At 41.2% G+C, this 23,304-nt stretch overlaps 2 protein-coding genes across 2 annotated transcripts in view; both read left to right on the top strand.

The window, feature by feature from the left end:
* The first annotated feature begins 14,535 nt into the window (after nucleotides 1–14,535).
* Nucleotides 14,536–15,727, top strand: LOC129095670 (interleukin-8-like). The gene is made up of 4 exons (XM_054604207.1): nucleotides 14,536–14,776; nucleotides 14,887–15,019; nucleotides 15,136–15,222; nucleotides 15,341–15,727. The coding sequence occupies exons 1-4, from the start codon at nucleotides 14,710–14,712 to the stop codon at nucleotides 15,351–15,353; spliced, it is 300 nt and encodes a 99-aa protein (XP_054460182.1). The 5' UTR covers nucleotides 14,536–14,709; the 3' UTR covers nucleotides 15,354–15,727.
* A 5,486-nt stretch (nucleotides 15,728–21,213) lies between these two features.
* Nucleotides 21,214–23,304, top strand: part of LOC129096402 (calcium/calmodulin-dependent protein kinase type II delta 2 chain) — a 38,655-nt gene continuing 36,564 nt past the window's right edge. The window contains exon 1 of the mRNA XM_054605177.1: nucleotides 21,214–21,419. Coding sequence (XP_054461152.1) covers nucleotides 21,358–21,419 — 62 coding nt within the window. The 5' untranslated portion in view covers nucleotides 21,214–21,357. The remainder of the gene's footprint in view (nucleotides 21,420–23,304) is intronic.

Genomic DNA, 23,304 nt, shown 5'->3' with positions numbered 1-23,304 from the left:
GACACACCTTCTCATTCAACTACTTCGTGTTCTTCGACTTCTCCAGTGCCTTCAACACCATCCAGCCTTTGCTTCTGAGGGACAAGCTGGAGCAGACCGGGGTGGACCACCACCTCACTGCGTGGATACTGGACTACCTCACCAACCGTCCACAGTATGTGAGGATAAGGGAGTGTGAGTCAGATCGGGTGTCCTGCAGCACGGGGGCCCCACAAGGAACCGTTCTGGCTCCATTCCTCTTCTCCATCTACACATCAGACTTCAAATATAACTCTGCTACCTGCCACCTGCAAAAGTTCTCTGACGACTCTGCAATCGTCGGCCTCATCTCCGCAGGCGATGAGAGGGAATACAGAGAACTGAACCAGGACTTCATAGGATGGTGCCGGCGGAACCGCCTCCAGATCAACTCCGGTAAAACCAAAGAGCTGGTGGTGGACTTCCGCCGGGGAAAACACTGTCCTCCGGAACCAGTGAACATCCAGGGACAGGACATTGAGATTGTGCAATCTTATAAGTGCCTGGGTGTTCACTTGAACAATAAACTGGACTGGACTAATCATTCAAAGGCACTTTACAAAAAGGGTCAGAGCAGACTGTATCTGCTGAGGAGACTGAGGTCCTTTGGAGTGCAGGGAGCACCCCTGAAGACCTTTTTCAACTCCGTGGTGGCATCAGCCATCTTTTATGCAGTGGTCTGCTGGAGCAGCAGCATCTCAGCAGCAGACAAGAAGAGACTCAACAAGCTTGTCAGGAAGGCCAGCAGTGTGCTGGGGTGTCCACTGGATACGGTGGAGGTGGTGGGAGACAGGAGGGTGATGGCAAAGCTGTCATCCCTGATGAACAACACCTCTCACCCCATGCAGGACACCCTGGCAGCTCTGTGCAGCTCCTTCAGCCACCGGCTGCTTCACCCCCGGTGTGTGAAGGAGAGGTACCGCATGTCCTTCCTTCCTGCTGCTGTCAGGTTGCACAACCAACTCTGCTCCCAGCAGACCACATGACCACATGACAATAATAACATGACAATAAAAACCTGTGCAATACATTACACATTACACTGTGCAATAATAGTTAAAAATAGTTAAAATAGTTGTTGTTTTTTTCTCTGTCTGTAAATATAATATTTCAGTTATTGTTGTTTTTTCTAATGTTTTTTTTATTGCTTATTTATAATACTTGTTTTATTTTATTTTTATTTTCATTTTTTATTTTTTATCTTGTCTTCTTCTACTATGTCTCTTGTGTGCACTTTACTCTACGCTGTTGTAACCTGCAAATTTCCCCGCTGCGGGACTAATAAAGGATTATCTTATCTTATCTTATCTTATCTTGAAGAATCTAAAATATAAAACATATTCTGGTTTGTTGAGCATTTGTTTGTTTACCACATAATTCCATATGTGTTCCTTCATAGTTTGGATGTCTTCAATATTAATCTACAATGTAGAAAAAGATAAAAAATAAAGAAAAACCATTGAATGAGAAGGTGTGTCCAAACTTTTGACTGGTACTGTGCTTCAGGAAACACTGGCTGTAATTGATTTGGACTTCAGGGAAGCTCTGCCCAGCTGCTGGGTTGATTGGAACTTCTTTGCACAAATGTAATTTGTAATCTGTGCTCTGTTTAGTGTACTGAAAGACAACATGTCACAAGTTGTTTGGTTTAGGTGGTCATAGTTAGGTTGTTGTTTAAACAATACAATTTGTTTATTCCTCATCCTTCTCTTCCAGGAGGACTTTGGCAAGGCTCCGAAGGATCCAGTAATCCAGCCTGTGGTAGCTTTCGCAACCCAGTGGGTTCCATCGATGACTGGACCCAGCTTCAAAGCTTTTTAATGCCAGCTGTGGCCCAAATGTGTGACTTTGCTGAACTTTTTATGACTAGATTTGAAAAGTTATTAAAGTGTCAATAGGTGATTCTTTTTTAACTTTAACTTCTTCCTAGTACATTTTGACCATAACATTCATCAGGCAGCTAATGTGTAATGGCTCAGAAAGTTGAAAGTTCAATGTAACCTTGAGATTGTATCCTGGCAAGTGTCTTCTCTCTTGACTCTTTCAAAATCATGTTTTCAATTCAACTTCAATTAATTTACCTAGCGTCAAAACATAACAGAAGCATGTGTTTTCACCTAGAGCAGGTCTAGACTGTACTTTATCATTTACAGACATCCAACTTTCCCCCATGAACAATCGCTGGGGCAAGAAAAATAAAAAATAAATATTTAGACACCCAGCAGTTTTATATTTTGCTTTATATTTTGTATTTTGTTGACTAACCACAGATTAGAATTTCAAGGCACTTTTCTCGTTTATCCTACTCCCGTTCTATATAGGATTGATTTATTCCTTACAATATAGCCAAGATATATTACCCTTTTGTTCCCAAAAGGAAATGTCTGAGATTTTTTCTGATAGTAAATGTTGATGAGGCTCAGGTAGTCTGAATGATGCACAGAACATTTACAAACTTCCATTTAGTAAGTTACTGAAAATGTTAAGGTGTTCATAAGGATTTAACCGCAGAGCAGATCACTGATGGTATGACTTTATGATTCAATCTATTTCTTTTAATCGATATTGAACAGTAAAATAATAGTAATGGTCAAATTGGTTCGAGACATTGCTATTGGTTCAAAGTTCAGTTTCTTTTAAATAAGATAAGATAAAATAGAAATGTATTTATTTTGAAGGAAATTCTTGTGCCAAAGGTTGATCACAGATTACATTAGAAGGAAAACAAAAAACAATAATATAAAAATATAAACATATATGAACAATAGAACAACAATTATTAAGTGTAAAAGAAGTATTATTGACACCAGTGCAAAATAGAATAGTATAGCAATAAGAATAAGGTAAATAACTAAAGTCAATAATTCAACTAAAATAGAAAAAGTAAATATACAAATACAAAGATTAAATACAAGAGTAAAAATATAAAGTGAATAAGAAGTGATACTAGCACCAATGCCTAATAGAAACTGAAATAGAAAAAGTCATATCAAGCATGATATTGAGAGTGATATTCTCAATGATATTGAAAAGTAGTAAAAGATTATATTGCACATAGTATAATGAAAGTAATATTGCAAATTATATTAAACATAAACGTAAATAGCATCACAAGGGAAACAGGTGACCTATGCATGTTCGAGTTGCCTTTTCCAGAAACAAGAGCATTGATGTGATGGAGTTTGAGATTACATTGCTAATAGTTGAGTCAGGAACAGCAAGAAGGGAATTTAACAGCCATAAAAAATAAAATTAAAGGTTTAGATTCCCACGGTGTGCACTATATTTCCAGGGGGTGGCGATGTCCTCCCACTGAGAATTTATCTGACACTGCAGTCACATTGCACAACAGCGTTTGGTGAGTTATTGAGAAGAGACAAAGTCAGAGATTAAGAGGTTATTGTGGAATCCGATCTGATAATGTTCATATAAAACATAATGTGTTGGGCTGCAATTTACATTCAAAGTTTCATCATTATGGTTGATGCGACTTGGTTTCAAATAAAAGAGCCGTAGTAGTATCTTACATTCAAAGATAGAACTATTTGACACAAGCCAACATTTTAGAATACTTTAATGAAAGGTCTATATTATGTTTATGTCTTTCAACAATATTGCTAGATGTTCTAAAAGGCCACCATAAATCAACTGAAAGTCAAGTCACAATTTATTCACAATTGTTGTCTGAATATTTTAGGTGTAAATGTGTATGTACACTTTTTTGAAGACATAGGCATACACAAATTGTATTATTTAATATATCTACTGTAGAAAACTTACAATAGATAAGTGATTGAAGTTCAAATATAAAGGGATTTGTTTTGTAATCGTAAAGCTTATTAATAGGAAAGGATTCTTGATTATTGTATGATAGGTTAGATGACTGTGAGTGAGTTATATTAAAGGGAAGTTCTGAGGTTTACCAAAAGACTAACTGATTATGTAACTGCCTCCTGATTGTATATTTTAAATCATGAACCGGTGTTTGATCAGAAGATTTTTCCCAGCAGCACTTCTGTTGCGTTTGCTGCCTGACGTCAGTGTGCACACAGTTTGTAAAAAAAGAAAAAGAAGAAAAACCGCACATTGTCGCTGCTCTATAATGCAGCTTGCTGATGCGTAAAGCAACAGCGAGCTGGAGTTCTACTCTACACTTGAATTTCATTCTGTCCTGCAGTCTGCAAATATACCAACATAATTATTTTTTATTAATATTGTGCATTTACGTTTCTTTTTCTTTCTTCGTTTTTATGATTGTTCATCCTGCTTTACATTTGAAATACCTGACATACAATGCTAACATATTGCTCAGGATATAGATTTGTGCCAACATGCCTTTACTTCTCGCTGGGAAACAGGAAATATAAAAGTTGGCTAAACAACCTTTGTTTTTTTATTACTCCTTATTTATAGACCTTTTTTCATTTGTATGTGTACCTTGGTCTCCTTGATATGCACTCATTTCATTATGTAGTATAAATAAAACAAGAATAAGAACATACTATGATGTAAGCATTATATATTAATCCAATAACAGTATTTCTAAGTGAGGAAAAATAATGGGGAAAGAACTAAACAAAAAACATACCAATACAAACAAACAATAATACTCAAATAATAATAGTAAAGGTAAATAAATAACTTTATAAGAAATAAGGAACTGACAAAGTCAAAGGTTGATGAAAGATGATTACAAAATGGTATTAGAAAGAAAGGACTTTAGTGTATTTCACCATAATAGTTCCCCTAACTCCGCTTAATAATAAAACACACTTTCCCAAGGGCCAAAGAACAGAGAGGTATAAAGAAAAAAAGGGGAAAAAACATCATTATGTTTGACCTCCCTGAACGATTTTGATACTGGGCAAAATAATCAATCGCTGCATTGATTTTAAATATTCATGACGCATTTTGAAATTCAACTAAATGGCTTGTGATACATTTTAATAATCATTTTAGTCATGTTTTTATTTCCTTATTTACGTTTTTATAAGGATGTGACTGAGCAGTCAGCTGCTTAGTCATGTGCTCAGTTCAATTTGTCATTTTGATAAGCAATAGATATATACAGTACCAGTCAAAAGTTTGGACACAACTTCTCATTCAACTACTTTGAAGAATCTAAAATATAAAACATATTCTGGTTTGTTGAGCATTTGTTTGTTTACCACATAATTCCATATGTGTTCCTTCATAGTTTGGATGTCTTCAATATTAATCTACAATGTAGAAAAAAATAAAAATAAAGAAAACCATTGAATGAGAAGGTGTGTCCAAACTTTTGACTGGTACTGTATACCCTACCGGGTTAGGTAAAGTGAGGATTCAGCCATCCATAATCATATAACTGCCAAAGAAATGTTTTCAGAAAAAGTGTCAATCACTGCAGCTACGGGAGGTCCTTAAGCATACAGTCATAAATGAGCACTTAAAATATTAGGTGATGAGTCCAGTAGTATGCGAGATTAGTCGTGGACAGACAGTCACAGAGATGTGCACGCAGGCACCTCGACTGAATACATAATCTCCTGGGGGAGATAACAAATCACAGAATTTATCCTCCTGCTGCCTCCAACTCTGTCTGCATTTGGGTCCTGTCCCTGTAGTCCTTCATTACCAACTTTGAAACAAAATTACTTTCGGGGTAAAACCACATAAAGATCTTTCTCCCTCCTTCACGTATTCCAAGGAACTACATTTTTTTCATCAGCACTCTGAGGCCAAACGGAGGGCTCAGGAGTGGATTAAGTGCTGTTTCCCACAGGACACAATTATCTTTTATTGGTGGTTATTTAGATTCATGGGAGATATTATCAAGCTCTTTTTATAAAAAAAGTCTGGGTGCAATTTTGAGATGTTGTCATTAAAAACAAAAAAGAAGGAATTTTCCTGTGAAAACTGCTGCAGCAGATGTGCGAGTGCATTTTCGTCCCAAAAACTTTTTCCCATGAAATGTGCCACTCAGAAGGGAGTTAACTGGAATCTGGATCTCTGGGCCAGTTAACTATCAATAATTTGACAGCCTTCTCCGCCTTATTGTAAGCATCTTGTTATCTCTCATAAAGTCTTGCAACATCACTGAGCAACTTCACTTCAATTCTCCCTTAAACAATACGGTGGTGTAGTGGTTAGCACTGTCGCCTCACAGCAAGAGGGGCCCGGTTCAATTCCCGGGCTAGACAACCTTCTTCGTGGAATTTGCATGTTCTCACATGTTCTCATAAGTGTGGGTGTTCTCCGGCTTCCTCCCACAGTCCAAAGACATGCAGGTTAGGTTAATTGATGACTCTGAAATTGCCCGTAGGTGTGGATGTGAGCGTGAGTGGTTGTCTGTCTCTATGTGTCAGCCCTGTGATATGTACCCTGCCTTCGCCCATTGACAGCTGGGATCGGCTCCAGCACCCCGCGACCCTTAACTGGATAAGCGGTTACGGAAGATGGATGGATATGCAGAAATAGAAAGTCTTTCACATTCTCCTTCTCTGTTCCACTTTATAGCTGCATTTCAACTTTTTCCACCAGATCCCGACTTTGGCTTCGGTTGAATAGACTTCTTTTTGCTTAGATAGTTTCCAACAACCACAATCTCTCAGCCAGTTAATGACCAATGGTAAACCAGATTCCTGGAAAGTTAAACGTTAAGGAGAAGTGATAACGTCTGCATATATACTCATCTCTCTTATGAAATACTTTATAATTGAACATGCAATGTTAAAATTAAGTTATGAGTAAATATGAAACTCTGTCCTGTTATCTGTTGAAATGGATTTAAACAAAAAAAATGCTTTCTTTCAAAAAGGATCAAAATGCTACTTAAAATCAGATCAGCATCAGAGACAGGTCTGACAACTGGTATTTATTAAGCAGGTAGTGAGTGAGTGAGTGAGCAGAACAGGACCTTAAAAGGTTAAATATATTAAAATATTTTACACAGATTCTTCTAGCTCATCGGATCAATACATCGGGTTTTTTTTGTGTTTTAACAGGCTTTATTGATAGTAAAAAAAACTCTCTCCTGTGTTTCTGACATAAGTTCAGGTGAATTATTATTGACAAAGCTTGTTTACACTTTACCATGAACAGAAATATATCAAATTCCTCTTATTCATATGAGCAGTGTTCTCGTGCTAATCCATTCATACATTCACAAAAATGCAGTAAAGATTGACTCTCAGCCTGTTTCATCACAGGGACTTTTTCTGAACCTCAGAGCATTAAGGTCCAGACAAATCTCTCGCCAATCCTTGTTGGGAGTGGCACTGCAGGATCAAAGACAGTTCAGCATCATCAGACACAGCAATTTATCTCCATGATCCCTCGGACTGAAACCTGAGGTCACGAAAGGTCAGAGAGGTGCTGAAAATATCTGGACAGAAACCAAGTAAACTATACTGCTGATGGCTAAATGCCAATCACAAAAATACAGAAATCCAGAGGGCATTGATGCGAGCAACAGAGAGAATTAGGCATTATTTCCAAGACATGACTATTCTTTATATCTTAACAGCAGTTGCAGCTTTGACTCTCAGGAGTGACACTTTAGGGATGATAGACACACCTACGCTGAAGCTGAGGCCAGAGATGCAAACGAATCAAAATAAATGGTTGGGGTCAACAGGCTGCAAAACATTTGGAGAGAGCTCAGCTGTTTCCTCTGCAGTGAAGACAAATCTTGTTGATATAGCCCTTTTTATCCCTCCTTCCCTTATTCCGAGGAACTGCGTTTTTTTCATCAGTGCCCTGAGGCCTAACAGAGGGTTTAGGAGTGAATTAAGCACTGTTTCCCACATGACACAATAATAATTCATTATAATTACTATTGCGTTTTTTTCAAAATGCAATAACAAAAAGCATCAGTTAAAAAAAAAAAGATAGGCCTATATAAATATTTGAACAATAAAAGAGCAAACCATATACCAACCCAGATCCTTTGTTCCTCTGTTCGGTCATCATCATAGTTGCAATGCTGTTTTCTTGATAGTCACCTACCTACCCATAATCTCCTGGGGGAGATATTATCAAGCTCTTAGCAAGTCTGGGTGCAATTTTGAGATGTTGTCCTTAAAAAAACAAAAAAGAAGGAATTTTCCTGTGAAAACTGCTGCAGCAGATGTCAAACAAGGGTGTTCCCCACTGCACTGGTCAAGTTATTTGGCCGGTATCAAATGAGATGTTGTGAAGTGCGAGTGCATTTTCATCCCAAAAACTTTTTCCCATGAAATGTGCCACTCAGAGGGGAGTTAACTGGAATCTGGATCTCTGGGCCAGTTAACTATCAATAATTTGACAGCCTTCTCTGCCTTATTGTAAGCATCTTGTTATCTCTCATAAAGTCTTGCAACATCACTGAGCAACTTCACTTCAATTCTCCCTTAAACAATACGGTGGTGTAGTGGCTAGACAACCTTCTGCATGGAGTTTGCATGTTCTCTCTGTGTTCTCTGGCTTCCTCCCACAGTCCAAAGACATGCAGGTTAGGTTAATTGATGACTCTGAAATTGCCCGTGACCAGTGGTGTATAAAGTACCCAAAAGCCATACTTGAGTAAAAGTAAAGATACCTTACTGGAAAATGACTCCAGTAAAAGTGAAAGTCACCTATTAGAATACTACTTGAGTAAAAGTCTTAAAGTATCTAATATTTACTGTACTTAAGTATCAAAAGTAATTTTCTGATATTAAATGTACTTAAGTATTGAAAGTAAAAGTACAAGTAAATGCTGTTAATAAAAAAGCAAAGGGTTAGAATTTTGAGAATTATGAAGTTTATTATTTTAAGTACTGTGGCCACCATGACCAAGGACAAGGAGGTACAAACAGAGACAGCAGCCTAACATACACCATGTATAGTTAAATTAGAAGATCAGACACCTGTCTCCCCCCCTCCCCCGCCAAAGATATACTCCAATCCTGTGGGAAACACTGCTAGATATCTTAACAGGTTTATGCTAATTATGATAACTTGCGGCTCATGGGATTAATCTTAATTTACCTCAATGTGTTTCCTGAGGTTGGATGGGGAGTTTTTGAATGCCAATATTTCAGTAGCTTTGGGTAAGCATAAGAGGCACTTCATCCGGTACGAAGAATCTTTCACTCCAATATAAGAAAACATTTCTCGCTAATATGGCCACGGGTGTTGGTCTTCGTCACCACCGTGGTTTGTTGTGGGAGTAGCAGGTGCTTCCATTTCTGCTTCCATCATGAAATCAGTCATCGTAGAGTGGAATTCTACTCATGTAGTCGCTCGCTAGCTGGCATCCTGGGCATCACTGGGAATCAAAAAAACGCGGCTTTGAGAGCACTTGTTTGCAATTGCGCATTAACGTGATTAACCAGTGATTTAACTTGCTAGCTAGGACCACTGATTCGCCGAACCTGCTTGCTTGCAGTCTGTGTTACACCACAGTCCCCGACGTTGGTCTCATGATTCATTTTTTTTCTAAAGATAGATTTGATTTTGTAGCGAGTAACGAAGGTTTCAGGGGAAATGTATCGGAGTCAAAGTATCAGTTTTCTTTGCAAAATGTAGTGAAGTAAAAGTGAAAGTCAACAGAAATATAAATAGTAAAGTAAAGTACAGATATCCAAAAGTACAGAAGTATTTCTACTACTACTTCGTTACTATACACCACTGCCCGCGACCCTTAACTGGATAAGCGGTTACGGAAGATGGATGGATATGCAGAAATACAAAATCATTCACATTCTCCTTCTCTGTTCCACTTTATAGCTGCATTTCAACTTTTTCCACCAGATCCCGACTTTGGCTTCGGTTGAATAGACTTCTTTTTGCTTAGATAGTTTCCACCCTGAGTGAAATCACCCAGTGGGGGGCCTTGATAAGAGCTGGTTGAAATCTCTAAGTGCTAAGGAAATGAGCCACCGCTTCCTTTCTGATCTTCTTTGGCTTAGGGTACATGACACCATCCTTTTTCCCAAAAGAATGGAGATAATGCAATCCAACAATTGTTTATCCATGTTGAAGACATTCCTGGGGCATTTGCAGTGTCATGGAAACAAACAGGAAAGTGCAATAACAAGAAGCATCAGTTAAAAAAATGTAAATTTGTCATTTCGATAAGCAATAGATATACATACATACAATAGTCTCACAGGGGTGTGCAAATCAGGAGAGGAACAATTCCTAATCTGTAGCGGAAACAAGAGTCCGAACTGAAGCAGTTGCTTATGCCTTGCAGCCCCGGGTTAAGTAAAGTGAGGAATCAGCAGTCCATAATCATATAACTGCCAAATCCCTGTAGTCCTTCATTATCAACTTTGACAAAATTATTTTCGGGGTAAAACCACATGTAGATAATGGGTATAATCTTATCAAAGAATTAGATAGGTTGTAAATCATTACTTCCAGTGTAAATGAGGTGGAAAGCCTTTGCACAATCAGCTGTCATATAGGAGTAGGTTCTGTCGTGCCAGCAGGCTTGTCCTGGCATGATGTTTAGAGATTACATTACATTACATTACAGTCATTTAGCAGACGCTTTTATCCAAAGCGACTTACAGGAAGTGTATTCAACATAGGTATTCAAGAGAACTACTAGTCACCAGAAGTGCATCTCCTTTCTTAAACAAGCATCTTAAAGCATAAGCCAGAGCAAAAGTATAGTGCAGAGGCAAGTTACTACGAAAACAATAATTGCAACAGACTAATCCGAATATAGTAAGTGCTACAAACTACTACGAATAGGATAAGTGCAGTAAACAAATACAAATTCAATAAGTGCAGCGAACTGATACAAATACAGTAAGTGCAGCAACTAATACGAGTGCAATAAGTGCTACGAGGAAGGCTCAGGGTAGTTACACACAGATGCTGTTACACACATAGAATGTAAACTCCTGCAGGGTCACCCACCCACAGATTAATACCCCAACTCAAAGTTTTGTGGGAGGGGATAAAAATCAGTCAATCTTCCAGGAAAGTCCCCAGAAGCCGGCTGCCTCTGAGTCGTCCTTTAGACTCTCACTTCCTCATGTTCAACATTAGCCTCAGTCCAACCCCAGCTCAGCTGAAACTAATTGTTTGCTAGTGTACATATGTTACAATGGAGCAAGCTTTGACTCTCAAGTAATGCTCAAGCACACCTATGAGCTTAACTCTCAGACAACAATAAAAAAGGAGGAGGGGGTGGCGACAAGTTCATGATTCATTCCTGATTTTCCCAGCTCCAGTTGTCATCCTCTTTTGTTTACAGTATCTGTCTTGTTGTGTGGTGTCTTGTGTGCATGTGCCTGTGTTTAGTTTGTAAACCATACTACGATAAGACGGCAATAGGGAATGTTATCAGGCAGAATGCCATTCAACACAGGGCAACCTCTCCAAATGTGCAGTATTATGCTCAACCAAACTATAATCTTGTACATATGTTATGTTACTGAATACTATGTAATACCTTACCATTGCTGATAAAGTTAGTATGTGCCAAAGACTTGACTTAACACAACTTAAGGACTTCTTTTCATGCCAGCACAAAGCCAGTGGTACAGCAACATGTTTTGTTGCACAAGTTAGGTATTTCCTGGGTCTAAACACACTTGTGCCGCGGTGGGTTTAGTGGAGCAGCTGATATTGATAATGCTATTACTCAATTCTTTTCAACTTTTAAATGCATACAAAATATATAAAAAAGAAAATGCTTTAAACACTTAAATAAAATAGGCAATATGTGCATTCCAATATGCATACTACCCTACTATTTATTAGGCCAGAAAATATATTTAGTACGTCCCAATACAAAGTATGTCAAATTCAGTGTGCCACAAATACCAGGATGTTCTACTACATCTAGTCGCTTTATGCTGTATACAAGCCAGCAAGCTTTTCTGGCTATTCTGACCCACAATTCTTGTGAAGGGAAGTGAAAGAAAAAACTAAGCAATTTGGAATGCAGCTTAAATCTGAGAAGCATGAATATCTGTTCCAAATAGATGTAGAGATGAACCTGAATATCTCTGCAAAATCCATTGTTTATCATCCATCCAATATTTACCAGCCGCTATATTGACGCTGGTATTTACCAGGAACTACCACAGAAGCGGATTTCTATATATTGCCTAGGGTTTATTTCTGCAGACGGATTTTGTGACACCCCCCCTTTTGGGAATATCCAAGCATCTCGTGTTTTGAAAGAAAAGTCATACTTCCCCTGTGATCCCATGAAGCTACAGAACCAGTATGGTGTGTGTGTGTGTGGGTGTGGGTGTGTACAATTGATCATGCTCTTTCAAATAATCAGTTACAGGATTAAAAAAGTGTTTGTGATTTGCCTTTTTCACAATGTTCATGAAAACAATGCCATAAATGCACCCATCCTAAACACTTTTTGTGCAATAAAGGGAATGTATACGGAGCTGATTCCTGTATATGGTAGATGTTTAACATTGTACTGGATGTTCTACCAGTAAAGACCAATGATAGCCATGTTTTGTATTTGTATCTCTTCACTATATTGAAAGTAAAAACTGACCACAGAGTTCATTTGATAGAGGAAATTGGTCATATGTGTCCTAACTTATGTTGGTCATGTGCTGCCTGTCAACTGTTACCCCACATCCACTGGCTTTAAACCACAAAACTGACAGCGTTAATTTAGAAACTTTCCAGCTACATTCCTCACATGATCATAAAATGTGACATTCATATCGGCTTTCCATTCCTGGGCGGTCTAAGGGGAGATTCAATTCAATTCAGTTTATTTTGTATAGCCCAGAATCACAAATTACTGATGACCATAAGAGGACATGTATGATTCTACATGAGATCTGAACTTTCCACTAGGGGTGGAAAGTTACTAATTATTTAACTAGTGTACTTAAGAACAAATTACAGGTGCTTTTACTTTACTTAAAAAAAAATATAAGTATAATAATGTTTTTTTAGACTCCATTTAATGCAACTTCATACTTCTACTCCACTTCATCTCGGGGACAAATATTGCACTTTTTACTCCTTACTTTACATTTGTGCGACAGCTTTAGTTACTTCACAAATCACAACTTTTCAAACCCTTCCTGTCTGCTACTTCCAAATTTAGTGAATTCTAATGTTTCTGACAAACTGAAGGATTTTCATTTGTTTGAGGAAATTCTCATCATTTTGCTAAATAAACCGTTTTAAAACCCTCATGGATCCGCGAGAAAATGCATCGTCCCAACAGAACTGTTTTTCCTGAGCTTATGAAAAGTTGAACGAAACTATAAACATATGATGATGTTATAGAATACGATGCTTTGCTGTAGATTAAACTAGCCAGCAGTTCTGAAAGGAGTTAAAATTCACACAACCTTAAACATCTACAGCAGTAAAATGCATCATGCACATGTATGCAGCAGTAATATCAATCCAAAAACACCATATATAATAATAAAACAATAAGGGGGGAAAATTTGCTGCACAATGATTACTTTTAGTACAGTTTGCTGATAAGACTTGCATACTTTTACTTAAATAAGGTTTTGAAATCAGGACTTTTACTTCTCTATTTTCAGTGTGGTTTTAGTGCTTTTACTAGATCTGAATATTTCTTCCATCCCATCTTTAAGGCCTTTCTGGGGTTTATTTCAATAAAGAAATGGTTAAAATAAAAATGTATATACTCTATACTCTCAATCAGCACATGTTGTTTAAGTAAGGCGACAATTGAAGAGTTAGTGTGTCAAACCGCAAGATTACCCCCCCCTTGTTGAAAAGTGAGTCATACTTCCTTCTGCTTTGAAAGATGCACTGAAGTGACGTTAGGCACATGTGTCTGAGCCTGTCGAAATTGCATCAGACTTCACTCCCATGAAGGTTTTTGGCACATTGCCTGACGTCTCTTCAGGAATGTCATACACATGTTTTTTTAAACTAAGTTGCATTAACACCGCATTTAAAAAAATTCTTCATGATTGCATTTTACGGTTTTTATTTTTTTATAGCTGTATTTTTCCACCTGGTGGATTTTAAACTTTGTTTGTAAAGGAGTTGAGATAAAAAAAAAAATATTTACAAATTCTGGCAGCACTTTACACTATTGAACTTTTACAGCTGCAATGCATTAAACTGTTGGATTATGTTTTAGAGGCTGTCCAGCTGTTGTGTGTTACGCATTAAAACAAAGTCCATGAATTAACTCTTACTACAACAGAGTCCGATTATTACCGGGCAGTATGTGTTTTATGTGCCACCTGTTAATCAGTTGCCAAATATTGGATATGAGCGGCGATGCATCACACTGTTAACAGTCAAGTCTAACTCCTATGGAATTTTTCTCAAGCACATTCATCACATCAGAAGGTTTGTTACAAACTTTTAGTCACTGTGACTTTCCAAATGATAACTCAACATCATTGACAAATGTCGACCCAGGTTCCCTCTTGATAAATCAGAGCAGTCAACCTGGCAGCGAAAAAAGTCCCACTCTGCTGCCGACAGTCCAGGTTTGCGCAACCTGCCCGAGCAAGGGAAGTGACTCACCTCCAGGAGACTATAAAAGAAGAGACGCTCCTTTCCAACACTAGATTCAAACAGTTGAGGAGAGAAGGAACTGATTACAAGAAGAATTCAGCAGAGTTGAAAAAAAGCTCCTTGTTTACTTTTTACATTCAAGCTTCATCAGACGGCCTTCTGGAAGAACTTCTTAATCTTTAGTGTTAATCTTTGCAGTATTTGAAAAAAAAAAAAGAAAGAAAAATGATGAGCAGCAGAGTCATCGCCGCCTCAATTGTGGTGCTCCTGGCCTTCATGGCCGTTAGTGAAGGTAAAATTATTTTATAATCTGTAATTGAATGTAACAGTATTGCCGTGCACATTCTCACACTCACTCATTGCACTTTGTGACCACCTGTTTCTCCCCTTGTCTTCCTGCAGGGATTAGTCTGAGAAGCCTGGGAGTGGAGCTGCACTGCCGCTGCATCCAGACGGAGAGCAAACCCATCGGCCGCCACATCCAGAAGGTGGAGCTGATTCCCACCAACTCCCACTGCGAAGACACCGAGATCATGTAAGCCCCCTCTATCTAGACAGCGACGATGCTGATCCTTTGAGATTTTTTGTTGACATTTGTTGGCTTCCCCGACTTGTCCTGACTGCATCTCTGTTTCTCGTTTGGTGTTGCAGTGCTACTCTGAAAAAGACTGGCCAAGAAGTTTGTCTGGACCCCGAAGCTCCCTGGGTGAAAAGAATGATTGCGAGGATCATTGCCAAGTGAGTGCTAAGTCGCTCATACACAGTGCAACGGCCCACTGATCACGATTTAACTGCTTGATGCGACCGATTACTTTGGATGCACAAACTAATCCTCATTCCTCTTTTTTCTCTGCAGCAAAAAACGCTGAACACCACAAAAGAAAAATAACCAAAAAGTATTTTTTGTCATCCTACTCGCCTCATTTTAACACTGAATGGGCCACTTGTATTTCCTGATCAAGTGTTAGAAAAGGCAACGGAATAGATTATGTTTGCATCAAACATGTTATTTATTTAATATCTGTGCTTGTGTGTCACTTGTGTTTACTAGCCATTTACTCTATCTGATGTCACTTGGCTGCTTCCTAGAGTTTGTAAAACTGCATAACTGTGCCTGTCCAAGTTTTCAACATATTTATTGATGTATTTATGGAATTTAATACTTTTAATATTACTTTTAATTTTGGATTCAGTTGTGTATGGCTGACAAACATGTTTTAATAAAAGTTTAAATGAAATTGAAGATGGAACTACTTTGTTTGTTCTTTTATATATATATATTATTAGTTTGCCTTTCCTGTTGTTTGTTCCTTGCAAAATCAGATGAGTTTTAACTTCAGTTACTGGTAACTTTCTGTGTCTTGAAGCAAACAATGACCATTTACAGTAACTTAAATCACATACTAATGCATTGCAATGGTTATTATAATGCATTATTCAAATATTATAATGTTTTACTACTAAGGAATTATTATGTATTTCACTGATGATCCTTGCAAAATAATTACATTGGTTGACCACCATTAATGAAATATTGTGATACTTGAGTCTTTATAAAATGGTTGATAATGTGTTATGATTATCAATATAAAGCCTAATGGATATTTATAAGTGCTTAGAACTATTATTATAAAGTGCTATAATCAGATTAACTAGAAATAACCAATACACGCACAGTAGATACAACAATGTAGCATGACAAACCGGAGGAATCCTGTAATCTTAGACTTTAGCCCATGACTTTAAAATTGAAGTGAAGTCATACTGCAAGAATTCTTTGAATATACTATGTTAAATACCGTTAAAGTACTCAAACCCACGTCTGTGGTAGTTTCTGCAACAGTATGCGACACCAGGACCGTCTTTACTGTGAAGACACACACACACACAGACTCAGAAGGTTAGAACCGCAACGCTGTCACAGCTGGGAACAATGTAATGTTCCACCAATACACACCCTTTACGTTCACAGATGAGGAAGTGCTTGGTGTTTGTCCTGGATTAACTTTATAACTTCCTTACGGGACTGCAGTGAACAACACAGAGTTACATCAGAGACGCTGCTGGTGTAATGACCTCACTAATCTCCCATGGGGCCTAGCCCCGGGGTTATTCTCATGATGATTAATAAACTAATTGTCCAAGTTTGTGCAACGGACTTCAATCAGACACTGTTTGATTAATTGTACTTTTTAAAGTGCACCAATAAATCCAGTCAGTAAATCATTAAACCTTTGCATAAACCAAGCAATCCCTGCAGATTATATTGTCAATGGGATGATTCTTCAACAGCAAAGACAATGGTTTCTTTATAGTTTAAAATGACAGCTTGATATTCCATAAAAATATAACTAAAGGGTTCTTCAGCAATGTAATGTTGCACATCTGTAAAGTTGGGGGACTCACATGAGACAGATTTGACCTTTTAAAAACACACCTATTTTTTAGGCCTCTGCTCGAAAATTGCATATTGTGGCAGTGGCCGTGGTCTGTGCTCAGCTGCAGGGGAGAGAGGTGTGGGAGTGGTTCACGGGAACAGTGCCATTGTGAGTTCAATCAACACAGCTGAAACGTGTTTCTAATTATCCCAAAATCTTGTTAAGCAGTAGCAGACTGGAGTTCTGGGGCTGGAACAGACACACACACTCCTTCCCCGCTCGCGGGCATCGCGCTCCATAAAATGTCCACGGAAGACGACCCACGGACCTTCCTGGAGATGTTCGAGGGGACAGCAGCGGCGTGCGGCGGAGTGGTCCGTGCGCCTGCTTCCCTTGTTGTCAGGGGAGGCCCAAACTGCGGCGCTCAGCCTGCCAGCGTCCTCGCGGGGAAATTTCCTGGACATTAAAAAAAGCCTTCCTTGATAGGATAGGTTTCTCCCCTGAAGACCACTGTTGCCGGTTCCGGGGCACGAAGTGGACACCCACCGACCTTTCGTTTATGCCCAGAAGCTGAGGGACGTGGCAAACAGGTGGCTACAGCCAGGGGAGTCTGCTGGTGAGCAGAAGATGCTGGAGAGGATTGTTATTGAACAGTTTGTGGAGGGCCTCCCGACCGGGACGTCGGAATGGGTGCGGTGCCACGGACTTGGGGGCGGCCATTATCATTATCACCTCGCCGTCCACCCCCGGGGACAGGCAGCAGAGGGGCGGACATCAGCGCCTGCCCGACCGACTCCTGCTCCTCGCAGGAAGTTCCTCACCCCAGCCTCTCCAGCACCCTCCACAAGCTCACTCACTTCAACTCCGCAATAACCCTCCCTCTGTTTCCTCCCATCTCCAGGCTCCAGCTGCTTCAGGCACTGTTCCCAACCCACAGGGGGCCCCTCAGGTGTCAGAGCAGGAGTGTAGGAGAGGTGGGCGGCCCGGTCACTTCCGCAGAGAATGTCCACTCATGGAGGTCGGCTAGGTGATCCGGGTTGCCAGCCCGCCAGCACCCTCCTCCGGTCCGGGGGGGACATGCAGCGTTCCGGTAAGGATTCAAGGGGGTGTACGCAGTCTATGGAACCAGAACTTGGTTCGGCCCGGGGAGTTGGTAGAGGCAAAGTAGGTGGAGATAAGGTGTGTGCATGGGGATGTTCACAGATATCCTGTTGTGTCAGTTGAAATTAAACACAGGGGCAAAACGCATAGAATTAGGTCTGCGGTTAGCTCCCGCCTTGCACACCCACTGATTTTAGGCACGGATTGGCCTGGGCTCCATAGGTTAGTGGGGCAATGTGTGGGTGTGCAATCACGACCGGCAGGGACATGTGGGATGTGTGCTGTGCTCAGTGGTGATGCAAGGCTGTCCGACGCTGCTGAAGGGGAGGGGGACCTGGTGGTGCCCTCACAAGGGGCCCCGCAGGTTCCCGAAATACACTCCATGGAAGATTTTCCACTGGAGCAGTCTCGTGACAATACTCTATGCTTTGCCTTCGACCAAGTGATACAAATTAATGGTCACATGGTACACCCTGACACACCACCGACATATCCACACTTTTCCTTGGTTAGGGATAGACTGTATAGAGTGAGTCGTGACACTCAGACTGGTGAAGATATTACCCAATTGTTGGTGCCGGAAAGCCGTCGGGCAATGGTTTTCCGGGCGGCTCACTATAACCCAATGGCTGGTCACGGGGTATGACAAAACACTAGACCGGATAATGGACCGATTCTATTGGCCTGGGATTCGGGGAGATGTGTGCCGTTGGTGTGCCTCTTGCCCTGAATGCCAACTGGTAAACCAACCGGCCATCCCAAGAGCACTGTTGCGCCCATTTCCACTAATTGAGGTCCCGTTTGAGCGCATTGGCATGGACCTCATCGGGCCATTTCACCGGAGCACATGAGGATATCGCTTTGTGTTAGTTTTGGTGGACTACACAACGCGATATCCTGAAGCAGTGCCGCTGCGCACTATCTCTGCAAAGATTGTTGTTTCAGGCACTGTTTCAGGTCATCTCCCGAGTTGGAACCCCGAAAGAGATTCTGACCGACCAGGGCACCTCGTTTATGTCACGCACACTAAGGGAACTGTACGGTTTATTGGGCGTCAAGGCAATTCGGACTAGCGTTTACCATCCACAGACCGATGTTCGGTGCCCCAGCCACATTCCAACGTCTCATGGACCGGCTACTGCGTCCACACGCTGTTTATGCTGCCGCCTATTTGGATGATGTTATTATCCACAGCAACAGCTGGGTGGAGCACATGCAGGGGGTGGCCGCTGTGCTTGAGTCTATGAGACAGGCTGGGCTCACCGCCAACCCGAAGAAGTGTGCGGTTGGACGGAGGGAGGTACGGTATCTGGGGTACCACTTGGGTGGAGGGCAGGTTCGTCCCCAGGTAGACAAGACAGCAGGGATTGCAGTCTGCCCGAGGCCCAAGACCAAAAAAGAGGTGAGGCGGTTCTTGGGGCTTGCAGGGTATTACCGGCGGTTCATCCCCAACTTCGCCGACCTAACCAGCCCCCTGACTGACCTGACTCGAAAGGGTGCCTCAGATCCAGTCCAGTGGACGGAGCAGTGCCAGCTGGCGCTTGAGAGGGTAAAACAGGCCCTCTGTGGGGAACCTCTTCACACACCTAACTTCTCTCTCCCTTTTATCCTGCAGGGGGTCGACCGTCCAGTGCTTTACATCAGCCAGAAGGCCTGGAAGCTGAACTGTTAAACTGTAGAGGTGGTAGTAATAGTAGAAGAAGCAGTCATAAGAAGAGTAGTAGTTTTAGAAGCTGAAGTTGTGACCAAATGTATAAGTCTGTTGGGAATTCTTTAAAATATTTTTTTCACAAGATTCTGAAGCTCCTCTCACTCTAGCGATGACATCACGTGTTCTAGGTCTGAACATTCCATCCAATACACACCCATTATAAAATCTGAAAAAGGCTTAAATCTTCCTGAAACTTAAACTCTGATGTCATGAAATATGTGCGAGCTATCAAAATGCCCACTTGGCCCAATATAGTCCAGAGTTTTGTTAACGTTTTAAACCTCGAATATTTTTTTACGTTAAAGTATGACGAGTCAGTGTGTGCCCAAAGAAAGTGTTTTTAAGCTCTCTCCATGCCCAAAATGCATTCATCTCTATGGGGAAATTTCTCGCTGTTTTTCACGGTTCCCGTGGACTATTCTCCGAGATTCGGCCAGCGGTTCCTGACCAAGCTGCACGTTTTGATGTATTTTGACTCATGTACTTGCAACGCTGCGGGACGAGTTACGCGGCAAACTTTTGTACGGAATAGGAGAATAAGAAGAAAAGTATTATTATTAAGCCTGCAGGATTATATACTTTGTGCTGTTGCCCAAGGCTTTACAGCCTTGTTGCTACACTGCCACACAGAATAATTGATAGCTTCAGTTTGTTCGTAATGCCGTTTTTTGTTTTTTTTCATAGTCTTCGAGGCCAAGCCAGGACAACCCGGATGACATCATCGGGGTTGTTCTTCCACAGTTCACAAAGGGCTTTCCAGAGCCACGGTTTACAGCTGGAAGATTAAAGTTAAGGTAAAGCTTTGCATATTCTCTCCATCCATGTGCCTTATGCTGAGATTACCAAGTACCAACTGCACATTCACATCAAGACAAAATATTCTTACACAACAAATCAACAACTACAATTGTAATATACTGATTATTGATTACATGCAGTTTGTCACCTCTGTTTCAGCCTTGAATTACGTACTACTTTATAAAAGCTCGAATAATCTACTGTTTTAGCCCCAAGCTCCAGAGTTTAGAGTGTTTCTGGTAAATGATATTTAATAATAAAACTTAAAGGCCTACATATACAAACACAGCTTATGGCACTGTTGTTATTATTGACATGGTATAATACAATTATTATTAATATCATTATTATCATCACATATTATTCCTTGTATGTTATTGGCCCGTGTGAGGATGCGGGCAAGGGGGCGGGGTTGAGCGCACAGCCGGTGGTAGGTGCGGTGGTGCGGCGTCTGATTGCGCGCAGAGCGTCAACACTCAAAGCGGACGGACGCACACACACACACACACACACACACACACACACACACACACACACACGAACGCACACACGCGCTCCAGAGCTACCGGAATGCACACAAAATGCTGCGTCCACGAGCTGTGACAAGCCGCTGCGTGTGAGGAAGATAGAGAAACCCGCAAACACCGGATTGAAACACACACACACACACACACACACACACACACACACACACACACACACACACAAGCGCGCGCAGGGGCAGCCGTATTTGCCGCAGAAATCCTCCCTTATTAGAGAGCTGCTCCCCCCCCCGTGCATGAATCCCACCGTGCGGCTCGCAGGAGACCAGGACTAAACCCGGGCGGCGTCGACGACCAGCCTCATCCCGCGGACCCGCGCACCCCCTTCAGCACCTCCTTCAGGATGGCGTTAACGATCTGCACCAGATTTACCGACGAGTATCAGCTGTTCGAGGAGCTGGGGAAGTAAGAAAGCATATATGTGGTTTATTTTTTCTTTTATTTTTTCTTTAAATCAGCAGGTATCATGCCAGCCTGTTGTGTAACGGGCCGCTTGGCTTAGGGGGCGCAGGACTCCGGGCTCCTGTGCGTGCGGGTCTGTGCCGTTTTTTTTTTTGTGTGTGTGTGTGTGTGTGTGTGTGTGTGTGTGTGTGTGTGTGTGTGTGTGTGTGTGTGCGTGTGCGCGCAGCTGATGGAGTACACATGCAACCTGTGATGCAGGAGGGGGTTGGGGGGGTAAATACGCTATTATGTATCATGCATTGGTGTGCAGTGCCATCCTTGTGGTTATAATCTCTCATTTAAAGCCCTGTGTGCGGAAGGACAACCGAGCCTGTCGTCACGTCTCCATCCCGGTCCCGTGCGTTGCATTTCCCCCCCCCAGGTCGTAAACTGAACCGGGGGTGAAATACATCGGGTGGTTTGTAAAAATGTTTGTTACATTTTTTTTTAACAACACCCCCCCTCTCCCTCTCTCTGTGTGTACCTCCATCTCCCCAAATCCCCCTCCTCCTCCTCCTCCCCGCGTGACGGAAATACTCTCTCGGTAATGCGACAGCAGACCGTGTCGGTGGCGATGACACATTCCCTTAACCGAGCACCGGGCTGCGGTCAATTATCAGACACAGGCCAAGGGGATTCCTCACCCCTGAGAGAGGGAGGCAGAGAGAGGGAGGCATTGCATTGTGTGTGTGTGTGTGTGTGTGTGTGTGTGTGTGTGTGTGTGTTCACGCGCGTGCGCTCTCGTGCATTCATATTTGTATGGGGCAAACACAAATCAGATATATCTGGAGCCAAAAGCACAGAGAGAACTAGAAATGGACTCTGCCAGCTATTTCCATCCTCACTGGAGGAGTTCATCTCCCTCATCTCTTACACCATCTGTCGTTAATAATGCAGCTGTAGCCTGCTTCTTACTCACCTGATCCCTTTACTGTGAGCAGCATCAAGCCCCTCCCACCCCACACAAGCACACAAACACACACGTACACACACACTGACATGCAGTGGACTAGCTGGTAGTGATGAAGTGAACATGTACTTTTGTTTTTGTGCAGAGTCTGATTTCAGCTGTGGCAGGACCTTCATCGCTCTGATTGGCTTTTGCCAAGTACTGCACTGTTACTCAATAATATTATTTTAAATGACAGATACTGAATGACTAGAGTTTCAGGAGTCTGCTAATGTTTTTTTTTTATATTTTACGGGAATTTGTTGGATTTTCAGCGAAATGAAAGAAAATAAATAGTTGACATTTCTTAAAACACATGATATGCAAAATGTTGAGCTAACGTGACGGGATAAGGCATGCAGAACCATTGTTATAATAACAAACACGCAGCTTTGAAACTCAACATTTGAAAACCAATGTCCTGATAGAATAGATATCCGCACACTTAGATCTACGCAGAGTACAGCTTATTTTATCTTTCAGTCTAAAGGAGCTTCATTCAGAGCATACACGAATGTCTGCTGAAGCTCCTTTAGAGTGTACTCTGCACAGATCTAGGGATATCTATTCCATCAGTTTGAGCTTTTTGATACTTCCAGCACATTATTCAAGATAAAGCCGGTTGGAGCGGTGGTTATCCTTGCCCGTAAACGGCTTCTTTGCATCACTACACAAATATGTTTGCATCCTTTTTTTTTCAAAATCATCACATAATCGGAGGTTCCAAGCTAGTCATGCACCGTGTTTTTCCCCAAAAACAACAACACATCACAGAATCATCAAAGACGGTTTCAGCTAGTTCGCCTCGGCTTTACTTTCCACACAGAGTGCAGCCACTATGCATATATTCTACCATGCAGCACAATGCAAACTCAGCTGACAGGCAGTGCTAGCAGATCC

The sequence above is a fragment of the Anoplopoma fimbria genome, chromosome 9 (genome assembly GCF_027596085.1).
Source record: "Anoplopoma fimbria isolate UVic2021 breed Golden Eagle Sablefish chromosome 9, Afim_UVic_2022, whole genome shotgun sequence".
Lineage (NCBI taxonomy): Eukaryota > Metazoa > Chordata > Actinopteri > Perciformes > Anoplopomatidae > Anoplopoma > Anoplopoma fimbria.
This window is presented reverse-complemented; position numbering and strand designations above follow the sequence as displayed.